This window comes from Papio anubis, chromosome 6 (genome assembly GCF_008728515.1).
Source record: "Papio anubis isolate 15944 chromosome 6, Panubis1.0, whole genome shotgun sequence".
Classification (NCBI taxonomy): Eukaryota; Metazoa; Chordata; class Mammalia; order Primates; family Cercopithecidae; genus Papio; species Papio anubis.
In genome coordinates, this window is record NC_044981.1 from 145,500,812 (window position 1) to 145,516,684 (window position 15,873).

Sequence of the window (15,873 nt, forward strand, 5' to 3'; positions counted from 1 at the left end):
CGGGTGGCAGAGCGAGACTCCGTCTCAAAAAATAAAAATAAAAAAAAATAAAATAAAAGAATATGGGAGCTCAGAAACTGAGACACAGATATACACTTGGGAATCATCCTTCTTAATGTGGGAGAGCCAAATACACAAGAATCACGATTAGTAAGATTTCAAATATAAGTAGGTATATATAGAGAAAAGTAGAAGACTAAGATGGCACTACATATGAATGCCCACAATTATTATGAAAGTCTAAAATCCTAAGACTCTAAGTGTGGAAATATAAAAGTGAGCATTTTGAAACAGCCATATCCAGAACAAGATTAAGCAAAAAAAAAAAAAAATCACTAAATATTAGCAAAATTTTTAAAGGAAGGTGATTAATATCAGGAGCTATTTGAATGGCAATCTTTGTAACAGTAATACTTGTGGAGTAATGCAGAAGTGTAGGATATAATCATAATCCCCAAATCAATCATAAAACTCACATGTATGATAGAAAAAGCACATATTCCAAAACAGCATATAACATACATGATGCCGGCTTATAAATTTTACAAGATTTCCAACTATCTACACAAGTTAGACCACACTTTGGTCTGTATTGTATGTATAAATTGTGGAAGCCATATGAATTTCAAAAATTTCTTAATTTAACAATGGCCTGGGTGCCAGTGGCTCTCACCTGTAATCCCAGCACTTTGGGAGGCCAAGGCATGAGGAACACTTGAGGCCAGGAATTAGAGGCTAACCTGGGCAACATAGCAAGACCTTGTCTCTACAAAAAAAAAAGTTTTCAAATTAGCTGGATGTGGTGGCACACGCCCTTAGTCCCAGCTATTCAGGAGGCCTAGGTGGGAGGATTGCTTGAGCCCAGGAGTTCAAGGCTGCAGTGAGCTATGATCATGCCACTGCACTCCAACTTGAGAACAAACAAATGTAAAAATCTCCATAACACTCCAGCCAGGACATGTAAGTTTATTAAAAATAAAATGGTAAATGACTCCCTTTCCCATAAAAACTAAGATTTATTCATTTTAATAGTGTTGGGTAATACTAGGAAAGCCTGCTTTGTCTATTCACATCACACCAATCCCTTCCTTTGATACTCTTTTTAAAAACCTAGCCTTCAGTTCTCACTTATTTGTTCATATTTACCTTAGCCTCCAGATTAAAATGGTAAATCTTTTCAGGAACTCTTGCCCTCTTCAAAGCAATGGATGACAATCTTATCACCAGAATATTCACTACCTCTCCTCAATCTTTATTCTTCCCTCCTCAGTTTTTCTGAAGCATTACCATTGATGACCACCATGCTTCCTTCTCAAAATTCTTTCTCCTCAGTTTTTCTGAAGCATTACCATTAATGACCACCATGCTTCCTTCTCAAAATTCTATCTTTATCCCACCTTGTGTCAATGTTCTCTTCCTGATTCAACACGTAACCTGGCTCCTTGAATGGCCCACTCTCACTTTCCACTGAATCCTCTTCTTTTCACCCTAAATAAAGATTATTCTTCAGGTCTCCCATCTCAGCCCTCTCTTTCTGTCCATGTGCTCCTTCTTTTCTGATCCTAGTTACTCACAAGACTTGAAAACAAAAAAAGCCCAGACAAAAATAGGTGAGGTAAAATTTGGGGTGCAAAAATTTAAGGGGATGCCGAAAAAAGCTCAGTAATTAAGACAACAAATAACAATGCAGTATCTTTAAAAATTAAAATGCCAAAGTATCCACGATGAACAAAACATTAAAATTTTAGGTAGAAACAGGATCATTTGGTTCCTAACATTCCTAGTTCATTCAAACATCTAATTCTACCTTGAAGTTCTGTAGGCACCTGAGAGTGAACAAAGCCAAACCTTGGTGGCTTATCTAATAAAGCTAGCTCTCAGAACACTTACATGACATCAAGGTTAGAAAATAAATTAAAAGGAGCAGGACTTTAAGTGTATAACTTACATGCACTTAAGAACAAGACTGGAAGAGGACAACCAAAAGGAGAACAGTAAATGTATAGGGGTAGTAGGACAGCAGGTGATTTAAAATCATAACCGCTATAAAGTGGTTTATAATTTAACAAAAAAAAAAAAAAAAAAAAGCTCTTCTTCTTGATACTCTATTTCTAAAAAAGGCATGAGTATCTGCCCAGTCACCCAGGCATCCTCTCTGCTCTCCCATTATCACCCCCGAAAGCCCTACTAATTATGCTAAGCCCATATACTCTTTTACAGCAATGTTTCCTATATCCATATTCCTTTCTGTCCATTGCTCACACGGTTCCCAGCCATTGTGCTGTTCTTTACTATATATATACATACATATTTTTAAGAAACAGGGTCTCACCCTGTCATCCAGGCTGGAGTGCAGTGGGACTATCACAGCTGACTGCAGCCTCCAGCCTCTAGGCTCAAGTGATTCCCCTGCCTCAGCCTTCTGAGTAGCTGGGACTACAGGTGCATATCACTGTGCCCAGCTAAGTTTTTTATTTTTGTAGAGACAGGGTTTTGCTTTGTTGACCAGGCTGATCTCTAACTCCTGGCCCTCAAGTGATCCTTCCTCCTCGGGCCTCAAAAAGTGTTGGGATTACAGGCATGAGCAACCAGCCCAGCCTACTTCCTTATAATATTATAAGCAACTTCTGTGGGTGTTCCTGCCCCCTTCTATTAAGTACTGCTAGCTTCAACACCAGATTTATTCAATCCTGGCACATTCCAACTTCGGTATCTTAAATGGTTCCTAAAATGCCTACTGTATTAAGAACAAACTGCTCAGTCCAACATTAACATTCCAGCCTATGTTTCCAGGCTTGTTGAACACAAATCAAATGAAGTTTTCCATTTCTCAATAATACTTTATCCCCACAAATTAGAATTGCCTATGTTCCTCAAAAACACATAGAGTGACTCCAACCTCCATCCTTTATGCCACTTCCCCAAGCCCAGGCCTATTAAATTCTCCTAATTCTTCATGGGCCAGCTGAAATGTCACTTACCTTCAAGAGGCCTTTCCCAATTCCCCAGCCAGATGTGCCCCATTCCTCCTCTGACTTAACCTCACTCTCAACTCCTCCGTGTACACTCATTTAAAATTGTTAATAAACTAATATTCTGCTTTTTATTATAGCTTAAATCTCTCCACCCTCCCCTCGACTAAACTGTAGTCTTATTTGTGAATGTGTGGCTTACTCATCTCTTTTCCCATATTTTCCATATAGCAGTTCAATGTTTATTTAATCAACTGAATTACCAATGTACAAAGTGCCGCTTAACAACAATGAAACATAAAGGAACATGTCACTGAATGGAATTTTTCTTAGGTTTCCAGGAACATGCCACAAAAAAGCAGACACTTCCTTATTGCACACAGGCAAAAGTTCCATTAAAAGGAAAGAATATTCACTTTGGGAGGCCGAGGTGGGCAGATCACGAGGTCAGGAGATCGAGACCATCCTGGCTAACACGGTGAAACCCCATCTCTACTAAAAATACAAAAAAATTAGCCGGGCGTGGTGGCAGGCACCTGTAGTCCTAGCTACTCGGGAGGCTGAGGCAGGAGAAGGGCGTGAACCTGGGAGGTGGAGCTTGCAGTGAGCTGAGATTGTGCCACTTCACTCCAGCCTGGGCGACAGAGCAAGACTCCGTCTCAAAAAAAAAAAAAAAAAAAAAGGAAGAATATTACAGAGAGACACAATTACAAAACGTCTCTTATAAAGATTTTCATACAGTTATTGGAACAGAATCTTTGTCTTGGTTGATTTGGATGCAGAAATGAAATTTAAAGGTATGGTTTCTGAGAATTGCTGTGAGTGTAGATAAGACCCTATGGACAAGATAATTCCCAATAACTCATAACTTGACCCCCACCCAGAAATCTGATTATACGTAATCACAAGCAATATTAGAAGCTTACAATTTTCTTCAGGATTCAATGTCTACACACACACACACACACACACACACACACACACACTTCACATGATACACAAGAAATACAAGATATAAGGTTGGCTTTGACTAAAACAGGCAATTCCCCTAATAATATCATAGTATATGTACAGATTCTTTTTCTCATATTATAATTCATCTAATTCATCCTGTTTCCCTTCTAGAATCTAAACTAAAGCCAAAATAATAAACTACTATGAAAGCTATTTTATGTAAAAGGAAGCTAAGGTCATATTCGTTCAGAAATAACTGATTAAGGGAAAACACTTGAAAATACTCAAATTTTTAAGAAAACAGTATTTTACAGAATTATATAGTATTGCGCCTCAAGAATCACTTTATCACATCCTTTTACAGGTGAGGAAATAAACCCAGAAAGGTCAAACAATTGTCTTTGGCAAGCATCTACGAATTTGGCCTGAAATCCAGGTATCCCTCTAATTATTCAGTTCAGTTACTATTTCTAACTCTGATAAAGGAACAATACTAAACTCCACCGTACAATTAAATTTTGAACTCCCTTCCAAAAAAGTTGAATTATATAAAATAAATATAACCTATCTTTTAATAAATGGGCAGTATTTTTCAAAAAAACTAGGACTAAGGCTTATTTTTTTGAGACGGAGTCTCTCTCTCTCACCCAGGCTGGAGTGCAATGGTGCAATCTCGGCTTACTGCCGCCTCCACCTCCTGGGTTCGAGTGATTCTCCTGACTCTACAGCTCTTTTTTAAAAGCCTTTTAAGGAGGTTTCACGGGGCAAACAGATATTTGAATTCTTTAGGAGTGACTTGGGAATCTAAAATAAGTTTTTGCAATAGCGACTTAAAGAATTTTACTTTATGTTCTGTTTCTTTAAAATTATATTTCATGTACTCTCAATTTCCCAAATGTAAACTGCATGAAATATAAGAAAAAAGTTAAATGGGCTGGGCATGGTGGCTCATGCCTGTAATTCCAAACACTTTGGGAGGCTGAGATGGGAGGATCACTTGAGGTCAGGAATTTGAGACCAGCCTGAGAAATGTAGCAAGACACTGTCTTTATAAAAAAAAGATTAGCCAGGCATGGTGGCTTGTGCCTGTAGTACTACCTACTTGGGAGGCTCAGGCAGGAGGATCGTTTGAGGCCAGGAGTTCAAGGCTGCAGTTAACTATGATCGCACCACTGCACTCCAGCCTGGGCAAAAAAGTAAGACCCTGTCTCTAAAAAACAAGAAAGAAAAGATAGCCATTTATGACAAAACACACACAAGAAAATCTTCAATTTCCAAGGTAAGGAACCTGCATACATATCCCTTGAATCTACAATAAAAGTTGAAAAACATAAAAGAAAAACCGCAAAATCTTCAACTTCCGTGAAAGAAGAAAATTATTCTAGCAAACTTACACCTCGGAAAGACTACCATGCTTTTATTTCTTAAATACAGCAGGTATGTATTTCGAGGGCCAAATGAAGACTTCCTTTTATATTCTAAGAAACATCTGTTTTAAATTCTAGCCTTAAAAAATAAGATGTTCAATGTTTAGACAATAAGGGAATATTTCCTAACCTTCCCCATAACTGCTGGAATGTCCTAACCTTACCATTGTAACACAACTATTTCTACTTCTCAGTATTTGCTAGTCTTTGTCCACATGCATATGTAATCCTAGTGTATGTGATTATGCAATTTTGTATACTGCTTTTTTTACTTGCATAATATGTATCCTTCCTTGGTGCTAGTCTGATGATTATTTTAACAATTGTATGAAACAAAAAGTTTTTTGCTGTTTTTTTCCGGTTCTTAAAATACAAAAATCAATACTTCCAGGTGATTGCTATTATAGCAATCACTGTATTGCATATTCTCTCAGCAGTCAGGTTTCTCACCACATTCGAGGAAAGAAGAGTATCATATGGAGACCAGAGATGTCAGCTGTGGCCATAACATGAAGGGGCCTGTGGGCCTTGGTAATGAACTTCGAAAGCATTCCAACTACAACGAGAAGTTGCTGGAGGGTTTTATTCAGTTCAAATGATGCGATCAAAAAAAGATCACCTCACTGGTAGGTGAAGAATGGATTATACAGGGACCAGGATAGAAAACTAGAGATCAATTAGGAGGCTACTACAGTAATCCAGGTGAAAGAACAATGGTAATTTAAACTTGGGTGGCCGCGATAGAGACTAAAACAAGGATTAGGTCTCGAAAGTACTGTTTTAGACATATAAGGCATAAGACTGACCTAATAAAAGTAGATGTTAGGCAAGGAGTTAGATACAGAAGTCTGGAATTATGGGAGATATCAGTACTGTATTTCCAGCCCAAACCTGCGCGTCAGCACACATGACATTTAAAGTCATGGCTTTGGGGAGATCATCTGCAGGACAGGGGTCAGCAAACTACTGCTATGGAAAACAGCCACATTTGCTTATGGCCACTTTTTAGCTACACTAGCAGAGTTGAGTAGTTGCAATAAAGGGAATAACAGAAAGACAGGGGCATACATACAGCTCCAAACTCTAGGACACCACAACATTTGAAAGTACAACAGAGGAGGAGAAGCCAGACATACGGATTAGAAGACAGCAGAGTAGAACGGAATTTGCCCAATCTACCTATTAGGTTACATAGTGTATTCAGTCTTACACATTAACTGAATAATAAAGTCATGACATGCATAACTTTAAATTAAGGGAACCAAGTAACAAGGAGTTCAATTAGACAAGTATTCCATCAGTAAATTTTATCTGCATTCCTCAAATACTGATTATTTTAAAAGGTATGTGAAATGTATAATCAAGTCTATAAAATGAGGCTTTTAAAATACATGTACTGTTTCTTTTAAATCTGAAACTAGAATTTTTACGGTGATTATTCATTCCCTTCTACAGAAAAAGACTTTTTAAGAAATAATAGCAAGTACTTACAAGAACAAACAAGGGAAAAAATGAGATAAGCACTGAAACAATCTCGCCTCATTATTAAGCACTTCACTGGTTATAAATAAATGCCAGTTCTAAAAAATTGGCCTACCTCTTTTTCTTTTTGAACTAGACCCCTAAGTTACCTCTAACAACCCAATTATAAAACGACTAGAGAACAATCTTCAGAGAAGAAAACATATATTTATGGAGCAATAATTTAAAGTGAAAAAAATCTACCATTAAAATTTTACATGACTGAAGTAGTCAAGAGAAAATAAATCATAACAAAATACATAGGCCATTAAGCTATTTTATTTCAGGAGAGAGCCCTTCAGGACACCTCACAGAACAACAATTATACTGTAGAAAATTATACTGCAATGCTGTAGCAAGAGAACAGGTATATGTAATCGTGACAAAGTATAACAAAATGAGGGCTGGATTTAAGTCCTAGCTTGTCAGCACAAAAGATATGTAAAATGAACAGGCCATGTGGGTTTTTTCGGCATCTGGTTGCACATTTTTAAAATGAGAATATATTTACCGAATCTGCTCACCTGACAAAGTAACAACTCAACACAAAGCTGGAGCACCATAACATGAAATTTTTAGTTGGTTTTTTAAAAAATGCATCCTATAACTCAAAGGATGAACACGTATACTGGTGGGATGAAGAAATTTCTATTAGTCTTTAAATATCTTTTACAAATAATTTCTATGACCTGTAGATAAGTGCCTGTTTACCAAGGCTTTAAGATGACCCAAAACAATCAGAAATAGTACTAAAAGTGACTATTGTGGTCACATTCTCTTACCAGTGGAAATCAAACTAATGTAATGGTTAAGCACAAAAGCTCCAGAATAAAAATTTGGTTCAAATTCTAGATCTGCTCCTTACTAGATTTGGAATCTGGCTTTTAAATTCTCAGTTTCTTTATCTGTAAAACTGCTAACGACTTAAGGCACTTTTCTATAGTATCCAGCACAGAGTAAAAGTTCAACAAAGGATAACTATTACTACTAAGATATAGGTGTGATTGATTGATTGATTGATTGATTGATTGAGGCAGGGTCTCACTTTTTCAACCCGGCTAGTGTACAGTGCTGCAACCATGGTTCACTGCAGCCCCAACCTCCAGGACTCAAGTGATCCTCCCACCTCAGCCTCCTGAGGAGTTGGGACTATAGGCACGCACCATGTCTAGCTAATTTTTTATTTTTATTTTTCAGAGATGGGGTCTCACTATATTCCCCAGGCTGGTCTTAAACTCCTGGGCTCAAGCAATCCTCCCATGTCAGCCTCCTAAAGTGCTGGGATTAAAGGCATGAGCCACCATACTCAGCCAAGGTTTACTTTAATACACAGATCCAGTACTACAGTTAAACAAAAGGGTACCTACAGAATAAAGTCATTTAAGAAGTTAACAAAAGCGGGATAGAATTTTTCAAAGACAGAATAAGACTGGGGATGGAACAGTCAAGAGAGGCTACTTCAGGATGATAGTTCAGATGGACTTATAAGAACCAACAAGCTGGGCACGATGGCTCACACCTGTAATCCCAGCACTTTGGGAGTCTGAGGAAGGTGCATCTTGAGGTCAGGAATTCAAGACCAGCCTGGCCAACATGGTGAAACCCCATCTCTACTAAAAATACGAAAAATTAGGCGGGCATGGTAGCGTATGCCTGTAATCCCAGATACTCAGAAGGCTGAGGCAGGAGAACAGCTTGAACCCTGGAGACAGAGGTCACAGTGAGCCGAGATCGCGCCACTGCACTCCCGCCTGGGCGACAGAGCCAGACTCTATCGCAAAAAAAAAAAAAAAAAAAAGAATCAACAGTCTTTTGACAGGTAGCTAGCCCTTTGCCAGAAAAAGGTGAAGAGGACATTTCAGGACGTTAAGATAAACGTGAAATTCTGTACAAGACGTGAACCACACAAAGGTAGAGATTAAAAATAGACTGCTCCCTTACATGAGTTTTCACATGAGGGAAGATAAACACTAGGTTGTACTATTCAGTATGTCAAATGTAATCACAATATTTAGACTTCCTATATTTCCGGCACCTCTGTATTTCAACATAAGGAGAATAAATTTAAGAAAATCATACTTCTCAATAGTATCTGCGTCACTGTGCCAACTAAGTAAACTAGGGTAAACTATGTTCATTTTCCTCCATTACTTTAAGGCTTCTGGGTATTATGTTGGGAAACATAAAGTGCAGCTCAGTTCATTATTCTTATCTACAGGAAATGCAGCCCTTCTTTGAATTCAAAGAACACATATTAACTATTCATTACATGCATAACACCAAGATACACTCTGTAAGAAAAGCAAAAATGAGAAGGATGGATAGTATCTGCGGAGTTTATAAACCAGTAAGAAAGTTTATGTACATATACATTTAAATATGACTACACAAAGCAGAGAACAGAAGTACCTTTAGAGATGTTTGAAGTTCTGAGGAGATTCAGAGATACAGTAAGATAGGGAAGGGAGTGAATACTCAAGAAAGGCAAAAATATACAAGGTGATATTCAGGATTGACTCAGAAAAGATCGACAATAGCCTCTTGGTAAGCATATAGCCATTTGCCAGAAAAAAGGAGAAGAGGGAGTTCCAGGAAGACAGAACATTAAATAATCTAAATACAGATGTAGCAAAAGGTATGCAAAGCACTGAGAAACAGGTTGAAAAGGTGGGATACACTGGGCAGACTTTTAAAATGTTACTGTGAGAAACTTGTATGCAAAAACCAATTCAAAAGAAACCTAGCTTCGATTTAAATAAACTAAGGAAATAACACTAGAAAGAGCAGCACAAAAAAAAAATCTGTTGTCTTACTGTTGAATTCTCACACAGAAGGCAATGCCTTATTCTGGTTCATTCCAATTTACAGCAAAGAATCCTAAGGCCTATCCCAAATTATCCTCGATCATGAAAAGGAACATGAAATACAAATAATCTAATGTAAGGCAAGTAGCAGACTATCCTTTGATCTGCGTTAGGGTTAAACTTCAGAGTGCAGAAGTATCACATAGGTAGCTTGATAAAAAGAGAGATGCCCAGGTCCCAGTTCCCTCATTAAGTTTGATTACTAAATGTGTTGAACCTGTATTTTTTATAAGCATCCCCAATGACTAATTCACAGATGGTCCACAGACAGCTTTTGAAAAATACTGACCAACAGCAAGGTTCCCAGGAAGGCACAATAAAGCCAGGAAATAAGAACAAGTTCCGTCACTTAAGATAACAATACATATCCAGATAACTTGGAGCCAAGTGTACGTGCATGTGAGACACAGGCAAACAACACTGCTAAGACTAGAACAACAAAATCCATTTACCCCAACCCCTGGTTCTTGTACCATCCCAGTTACGGTCATTTCTTAAATTACAATCATATAGACAGAACAGCAAAACCTTGCTAGAATTCTGAGCTCAAAAAATTCCTGATCACTGTCCTGAGAGAACAACTCGAATTTCTGAAAGATGGAAGAATTACTTGCAGACTCTATTATAATTAAGAAATATTGCAGGTAAATGAAAAACATAAAGATCAGTTTGCTGGCAGAATCAAATCAACGTCAATATAATAGATCTTTTAGTCTAAGGATTAAATATTATTATCTAGATTCAACCATAATTAGAATGAATTTAAATACAAATTTGAGGGCAAAGGGGTGTAGGACAGGAGAAAATGTAAGGTGGTAAGCTTATCTTCCAAGTGGTTGCCCCTCAATCCCCCTTCAAATCCTCACCCAACCTTTCTACACAAGCCATTTTCTCATTGAGAGGTGAGGTCCATTTCTCCACTTTCTTGATGCTGAACAGACGTGAGACTTCTCTGACCAAGAGAACATAGAAAAAATAACACTGCGCGATTTCCTAGGTTAGGTCCTAAGACATCTCTCAGCTTCAGCCTTTGGCTAAGTCTCTGGAAACATTCGTTCTGCGGGAAGTTAGCTAACTGGTTACCCTGAAGCCACTATTAAAAGAAAAAGCCCAAGCTAGCCACAACCTCCAGACCATGTGAAGCCAGATGACAAACCTGCCCCATCTATTTCAGCCATCGAAAACCAGGCACCAGACACAAGGAGAAACCTTTAGGTCCCAGACTCTATCTGAATGAAAGCTTATGAGTGACCCAAAGGAAAAACTGCCCAACTGAACTAAGTCAATACATAAATCGTTGTTTTAAAACACTATGCTTTGGGTAGATTTCTACAAAGCAACAGATAACCAGAATAACTGTCCAAGACTTCATCCTACCTCATTTCCCAACTGTTCATTACATAAATCAACCTACTATATTCACTGCTCCCAACACTCTACTCAACGCTATTACTGAAGCTAGTCTAATGGGAATGCTGCCATTAGTGAAATCCCCATTCACACAGAGAGAACACTGTTCACGCCAATCCCAATTCTATCTTTTTGAGTAGGTCCAGCTCAGGTGTTGCTCCCATCCTTACCAGACAAATATGGGGGTAACCTGGGAAATTTTCCATTTTTTGCTCCTTAAATAAAGTCTCTGCCATTCACTTAGCATTTCTATATTAGCTTGTGTTAATTTTTAATGGACATCATTACTTGAGTGGAAACTCCTTAAGAAACACCATTTCTTGTACTTCTTGTATCCCAGTGGCATTTATGTCAACAGGATTTTTTACATGTTACATATCTATCTAGAAAGAAGCTTAAATAGACGTGTATTTAGAAACACTGAATATGGCCAGGTGCAGTGACTCACACCTGTAATCCCAGCACTTTGGGAGGCTGAGGCGGGCAGATCACCTGAGGTCAGGAATCTGAGACCAGCCTGGCCAATATGGCAAAACCCTGTCTCTACTAAAAATACAAGAATTAGCAGGGTGTGGTGGTGCACACCTGTAGTCCCAGCTACTCAGGGAGGATGAGACAGGAGAGCTGCTTGAATCTGGGAGACAGAGGTTGCAGTGAGCCTAGATTGCACCACTGCACTCCAGCCTGGGCGACAGAGCAAGACTCCATCTCAAAAAAAAAAAAAAAAAAAGAAACATTGAAAAAGAAACACTAAATAAAACTTATGCGTCTATACTCCCTCTGAGTAATTCTTACATATCCACAGGGCCTATATTTTCAAGTCTACATTCAAAGTTACTGAGCCTTTCCTTGGCCTCCCTACGTAAAACTGTACCCCTTCCTACACCACTGACTTTCAACATTCCTATCTTCCCTTCCCTGCTTTATTTTTCCTCATTGCACTTACACTACCACATATTTACCCACGTATATTATTTGTCAGACTCCCACTGAGATCTAAGTTCCATGAGTACACTGCTGCATTCCCATGTCTGGAAGAGTATCTGGTACTTAACAGACCCCGACTGTCACCTGTAAATGAATGCATGAACGAATCAAAACCAAGAATGGACTAATTGAAGGTCTCTTATTTCAGGAATATTATTCCTTATTCCTTTAAAAAGCAAACAAACAAAAAAAACTTATTTTACAGTTAAGACACAAAATTCTGCCAGTTTTTCACTAAAAATGCTCCTTAAGGTGCCTTTCAGTTCTCAGTCAAAACTTGGCTTAGCTTACTTCTTCCTCTTAATTAGCAATCATTTTTCTTTTAGCAACTATGACACAGGATACTTCTGAATCACATCAGCAATTTAAACACAGGAATTGTCGGAACAAGGAAATGTGGCAACATTATAGTCTGTACTAGTAGGCACAGTCATCAAGTCAAACAATTCAGCTATACATTTTCCTTCCCTACTGGAAGATAAAGATACTTGCTTTAAAAGATACTTACTTTAAATCACCTGGCTATACATCAATCCACCACATTGCTTAATGTCTTTGATGTCCACTTTTGCTTCACTTATTTTTTTTCGCCAGACAATACTGGTTGTATCGGTTTAGGCATGGATTGTGTCATCTCCTAACAGTCTCATGACTACTATTGGTCTGCTGAGTTCTTTAGCAAGTTCCGTAAATGTCAGTCCCTGAATATATCAAACTTTACCCTACAGGGCAAACCATTACTCGGTGATGACAGGCTACTGCGTCATCACGTTCCTTGCGGGCTGCAGTAAAGATGATAGGGCAATCAGAGATCACCCTGTAAGAGTTACTGTCTGGCCTATTCCTACCCTTTCTGACAAAACCCTGCACTTAAATTTACCTATCTGACAAAGATTTATGCTTTTCTAGAGCACACAGGTAATTTATTGAAAATGAATAAAACTTTCATTTTCTTCCGTTCATACCAACACTCCTAAACATTCTTCTCACATCTTTATCTTTAAAGAAATTCCAATGCTTTTAAGATCTGATTGAAACCCAAACCTGACATCCCAAAACTAAGTATTCCTCAACTTATCTCCTACCTATTCTTCCAGGTCCTGCTTAAATCCCACCTCCACTGCATGAACTTCTCAAGTTCCTTCATTCATAATTTCTCTCCTCTCTTCTCACAGTAGTAACTTTACTCTCAACACTTACTGTTATTAACCACATCAAATATGTGAGCATGTGCCTACCTCCTAACAAGCCTGAGAGTCCATGGAATTAAATGCAAGATTCCAAGGAATATGCCTAGCACAGGGCTTTAGGTTTGTAGCTACCCAATAAGTATTGAATTTTTGTACTTACAAAAACTCAAAACGTATGAGAGGAGAATTCTATCAAGTACTGTGTTGGGCACTGATGATGAAGGATCACAAACCATCCCAGGCTTCCAAGACAGAAAGGGACCATTTTCTTTTCTGCCTATCCAATCTCTCACATATTTTTCATAAACCCAGTTCAAATACCACCTGACCCCAACCGCTCCCATTTGCAGTACCTATCACACAGCCCATGCCTATGTCCTCTATAGCCTGACTGCGACTTAAGAACAGGGCCTGGAAGCTCTCTTAAAGAAACACTGTGGTGTAACTGAAGGCAAAGATTGTGAAAAAGCACAGAATGGCTAAAATTCCAATATCCCCATTGCCCAAGGCCCCATCTTTGTGGCCTTGGGCAAATCAGTTAATGTTTCTAAACCTTGCTCCCTCTTGGGAGACAAGGGTATACAAATACCATCTACATTACTGAGCTACTATAACGAATAAGGGGTATTTTAATTTTTATTGTTATTATTATTATTATTATTTTTTGAGATGGAGTTTCGCTCTTGTTGCCCAGGTTGGAGTGCAATGGCGCCATCTCGGCTCACCGCAACCTCCGCCTCCCAGGTTCAAGCGAGTCTCCTGCCTCAGCCTCCTTAGTAGCTGTGATTACAGGCATGTGCCACCACGCCCGGCTAATTTTGTATTTTTAGTAGAGACGAGGATTCTCCATGTTGGTCAGGCTGGTCTCGAACTCCCGACCTCAGGTGACCCGCCCGCCTCGGCCTCACAAAGTGCTGGGATTACAGGCATGAGCCACCGCGCCCGGCCAAGGGATATTTTTAAAACGTTAAAAACCGACCGAGTCAAATCCAGCGACTTAGTAGGTGTTCAATAAACTTGTCTCCCTTCCTCGAAAGCGCTAGCGCTGTGATTTGCAGAGGCCGCGGCAACTCACGCCCTGGGCACCACCCGCCAGACGGTCCAGCGGTCCAAGACACCTCGGCCACCCCCCACCACCGCACTGGGCCTCACCTTGGTGGTCGTAGACGCTGATGTAGGAGATGCCCACGGCCATACACCACACCACGAGGCTCGCGATGTCCGAGAAGCTGGGTTCCTGCTCCACCTCAGTGATCACCAGGCCCATATGCACAGGCAGCTTCTCCAAGGACCGGCCGTCCGCGCGCCAGCGCATCCGGTGGTGGGCGGCGGCCAGGCAAGACCCCCCGCGCGAGTGCCGGTGGTGACGGCGGTTCCTGCCGACTGCCGGGGGCTTGCGGAGCGTGAAGCCGAGCGGCGCTAGGACCGCGGCAGAAGCGGCGCGGCAGCAGCGCCGCCAGATCCAGTTCCAGGTGCCGAACCGAACGCGGAGCCAGGAGGTGAGCGTGCGGTGCAGACAGAGCAGCGCGTGCAGCACCCGCCACACCAGCTCGTACAGCCCCGTCATACTCTTGTGGCCCTCGGGCACCCCCTCTCCCTCCCGCCCACTCCCGCGGCGCGACGGCTTTTTATCCGCCCCTGCGGCCGGCGCGGGCCATCGCTCCGCGTCCCCCCGCCCCCCGAGCCCGAACCCCTTTCCACTGCCAACACCTCACCTCGCCCCCGCCGCCATCTTCCTCCTCCCTTGGCAGCCCCGCCCCCACTAGTACATGGACAGTTCTGATTGGCCAGCGTGGAATTCTGACGCGGCTTCTGGGTCCGAGAATATGGCCCAGCCCGGCGCAGTGAGAGAAGGCGCACGCCTGCGAACTAGCCGGGCGGAGGCCGCGGGCGCCCCCTGGTCGTGTGGAGGGCGATGAGCCAACGACTCTGGATTTTCTGAACGGAACCCTAGCAAGGCACATGCGGTCGTCCATGCGATGGACGCTTCCAGGGGACCTGCGCGTCCCTTGGGTCCAGGACGTCTTACAGTGTCTCCTCTCACGGCCCCCCCCCCGAAACGGTTTCTGAGGAGTAAAAGTGTCCTGAGTGGACCGGAAATTACAAATGCCGGAAAGAACCTAGGGGTGGAAAGCAGCCCTCAGTAAGTGTTGAGGCTGGGAATCCACCAGGGTTCCCAAAAGTGTCCTCAAAGGCTGGAGTGGACCTGCTACTGTCTTTTATTCAGCCTCCCAGCTGAGGCTGGGAACGAGACTCTTTAGCCATGTTCCTGAAACACCCCTCTACCCATATCATTCTCATCTAAGGTATCCTTTCTTGGCTGTACATTGCTTAGTACATAAAAGAAAGGCTCTACAGCTTGGTAGTCCAGTCACTTCATTCTTTTTTTTCACTTACTTGGCAAGACTTTGACCAACCGCTGTGAGTTGGGTTTACAGTGGGGAGAAAAATAGACATTGTGCCTGACTTCAATCACCGCCACTGTTTGAGGTAAACTGCCCATCCAAGCCTTATCATCCCCTTTAACACCCTAATGTTTCTGTCCATC

General features: G+C 40.9%; 1 protein-coding gene across 1 annotated transcript in view; it reads right to left on the reverse strand.

Annotated features, from left to right (window-relative positions):
* Positions 1-15,654, reverse strand: part of NUS1 (NUS1 dehydrodolichyl diphosphate synthase subunit) — a 35,583-nt gene extending 19,929 nt beyond the window's left edge. The window contains exon 1 of the mRNA XM_003898258.5: positions 14,478-15,654. Within this exon, the coding sequence (XP_003898307.1) occupies positions 14,478-14,892 (415 nt within the window). The 5' untranslated portion in view covers positions 14,893-15,654. The remainder of the gene's footprint in view (positions 1-14,477) is intronic.
* Between the last annotated feature and the right edge of the window lie 219 nt (positions 15,655-15,873).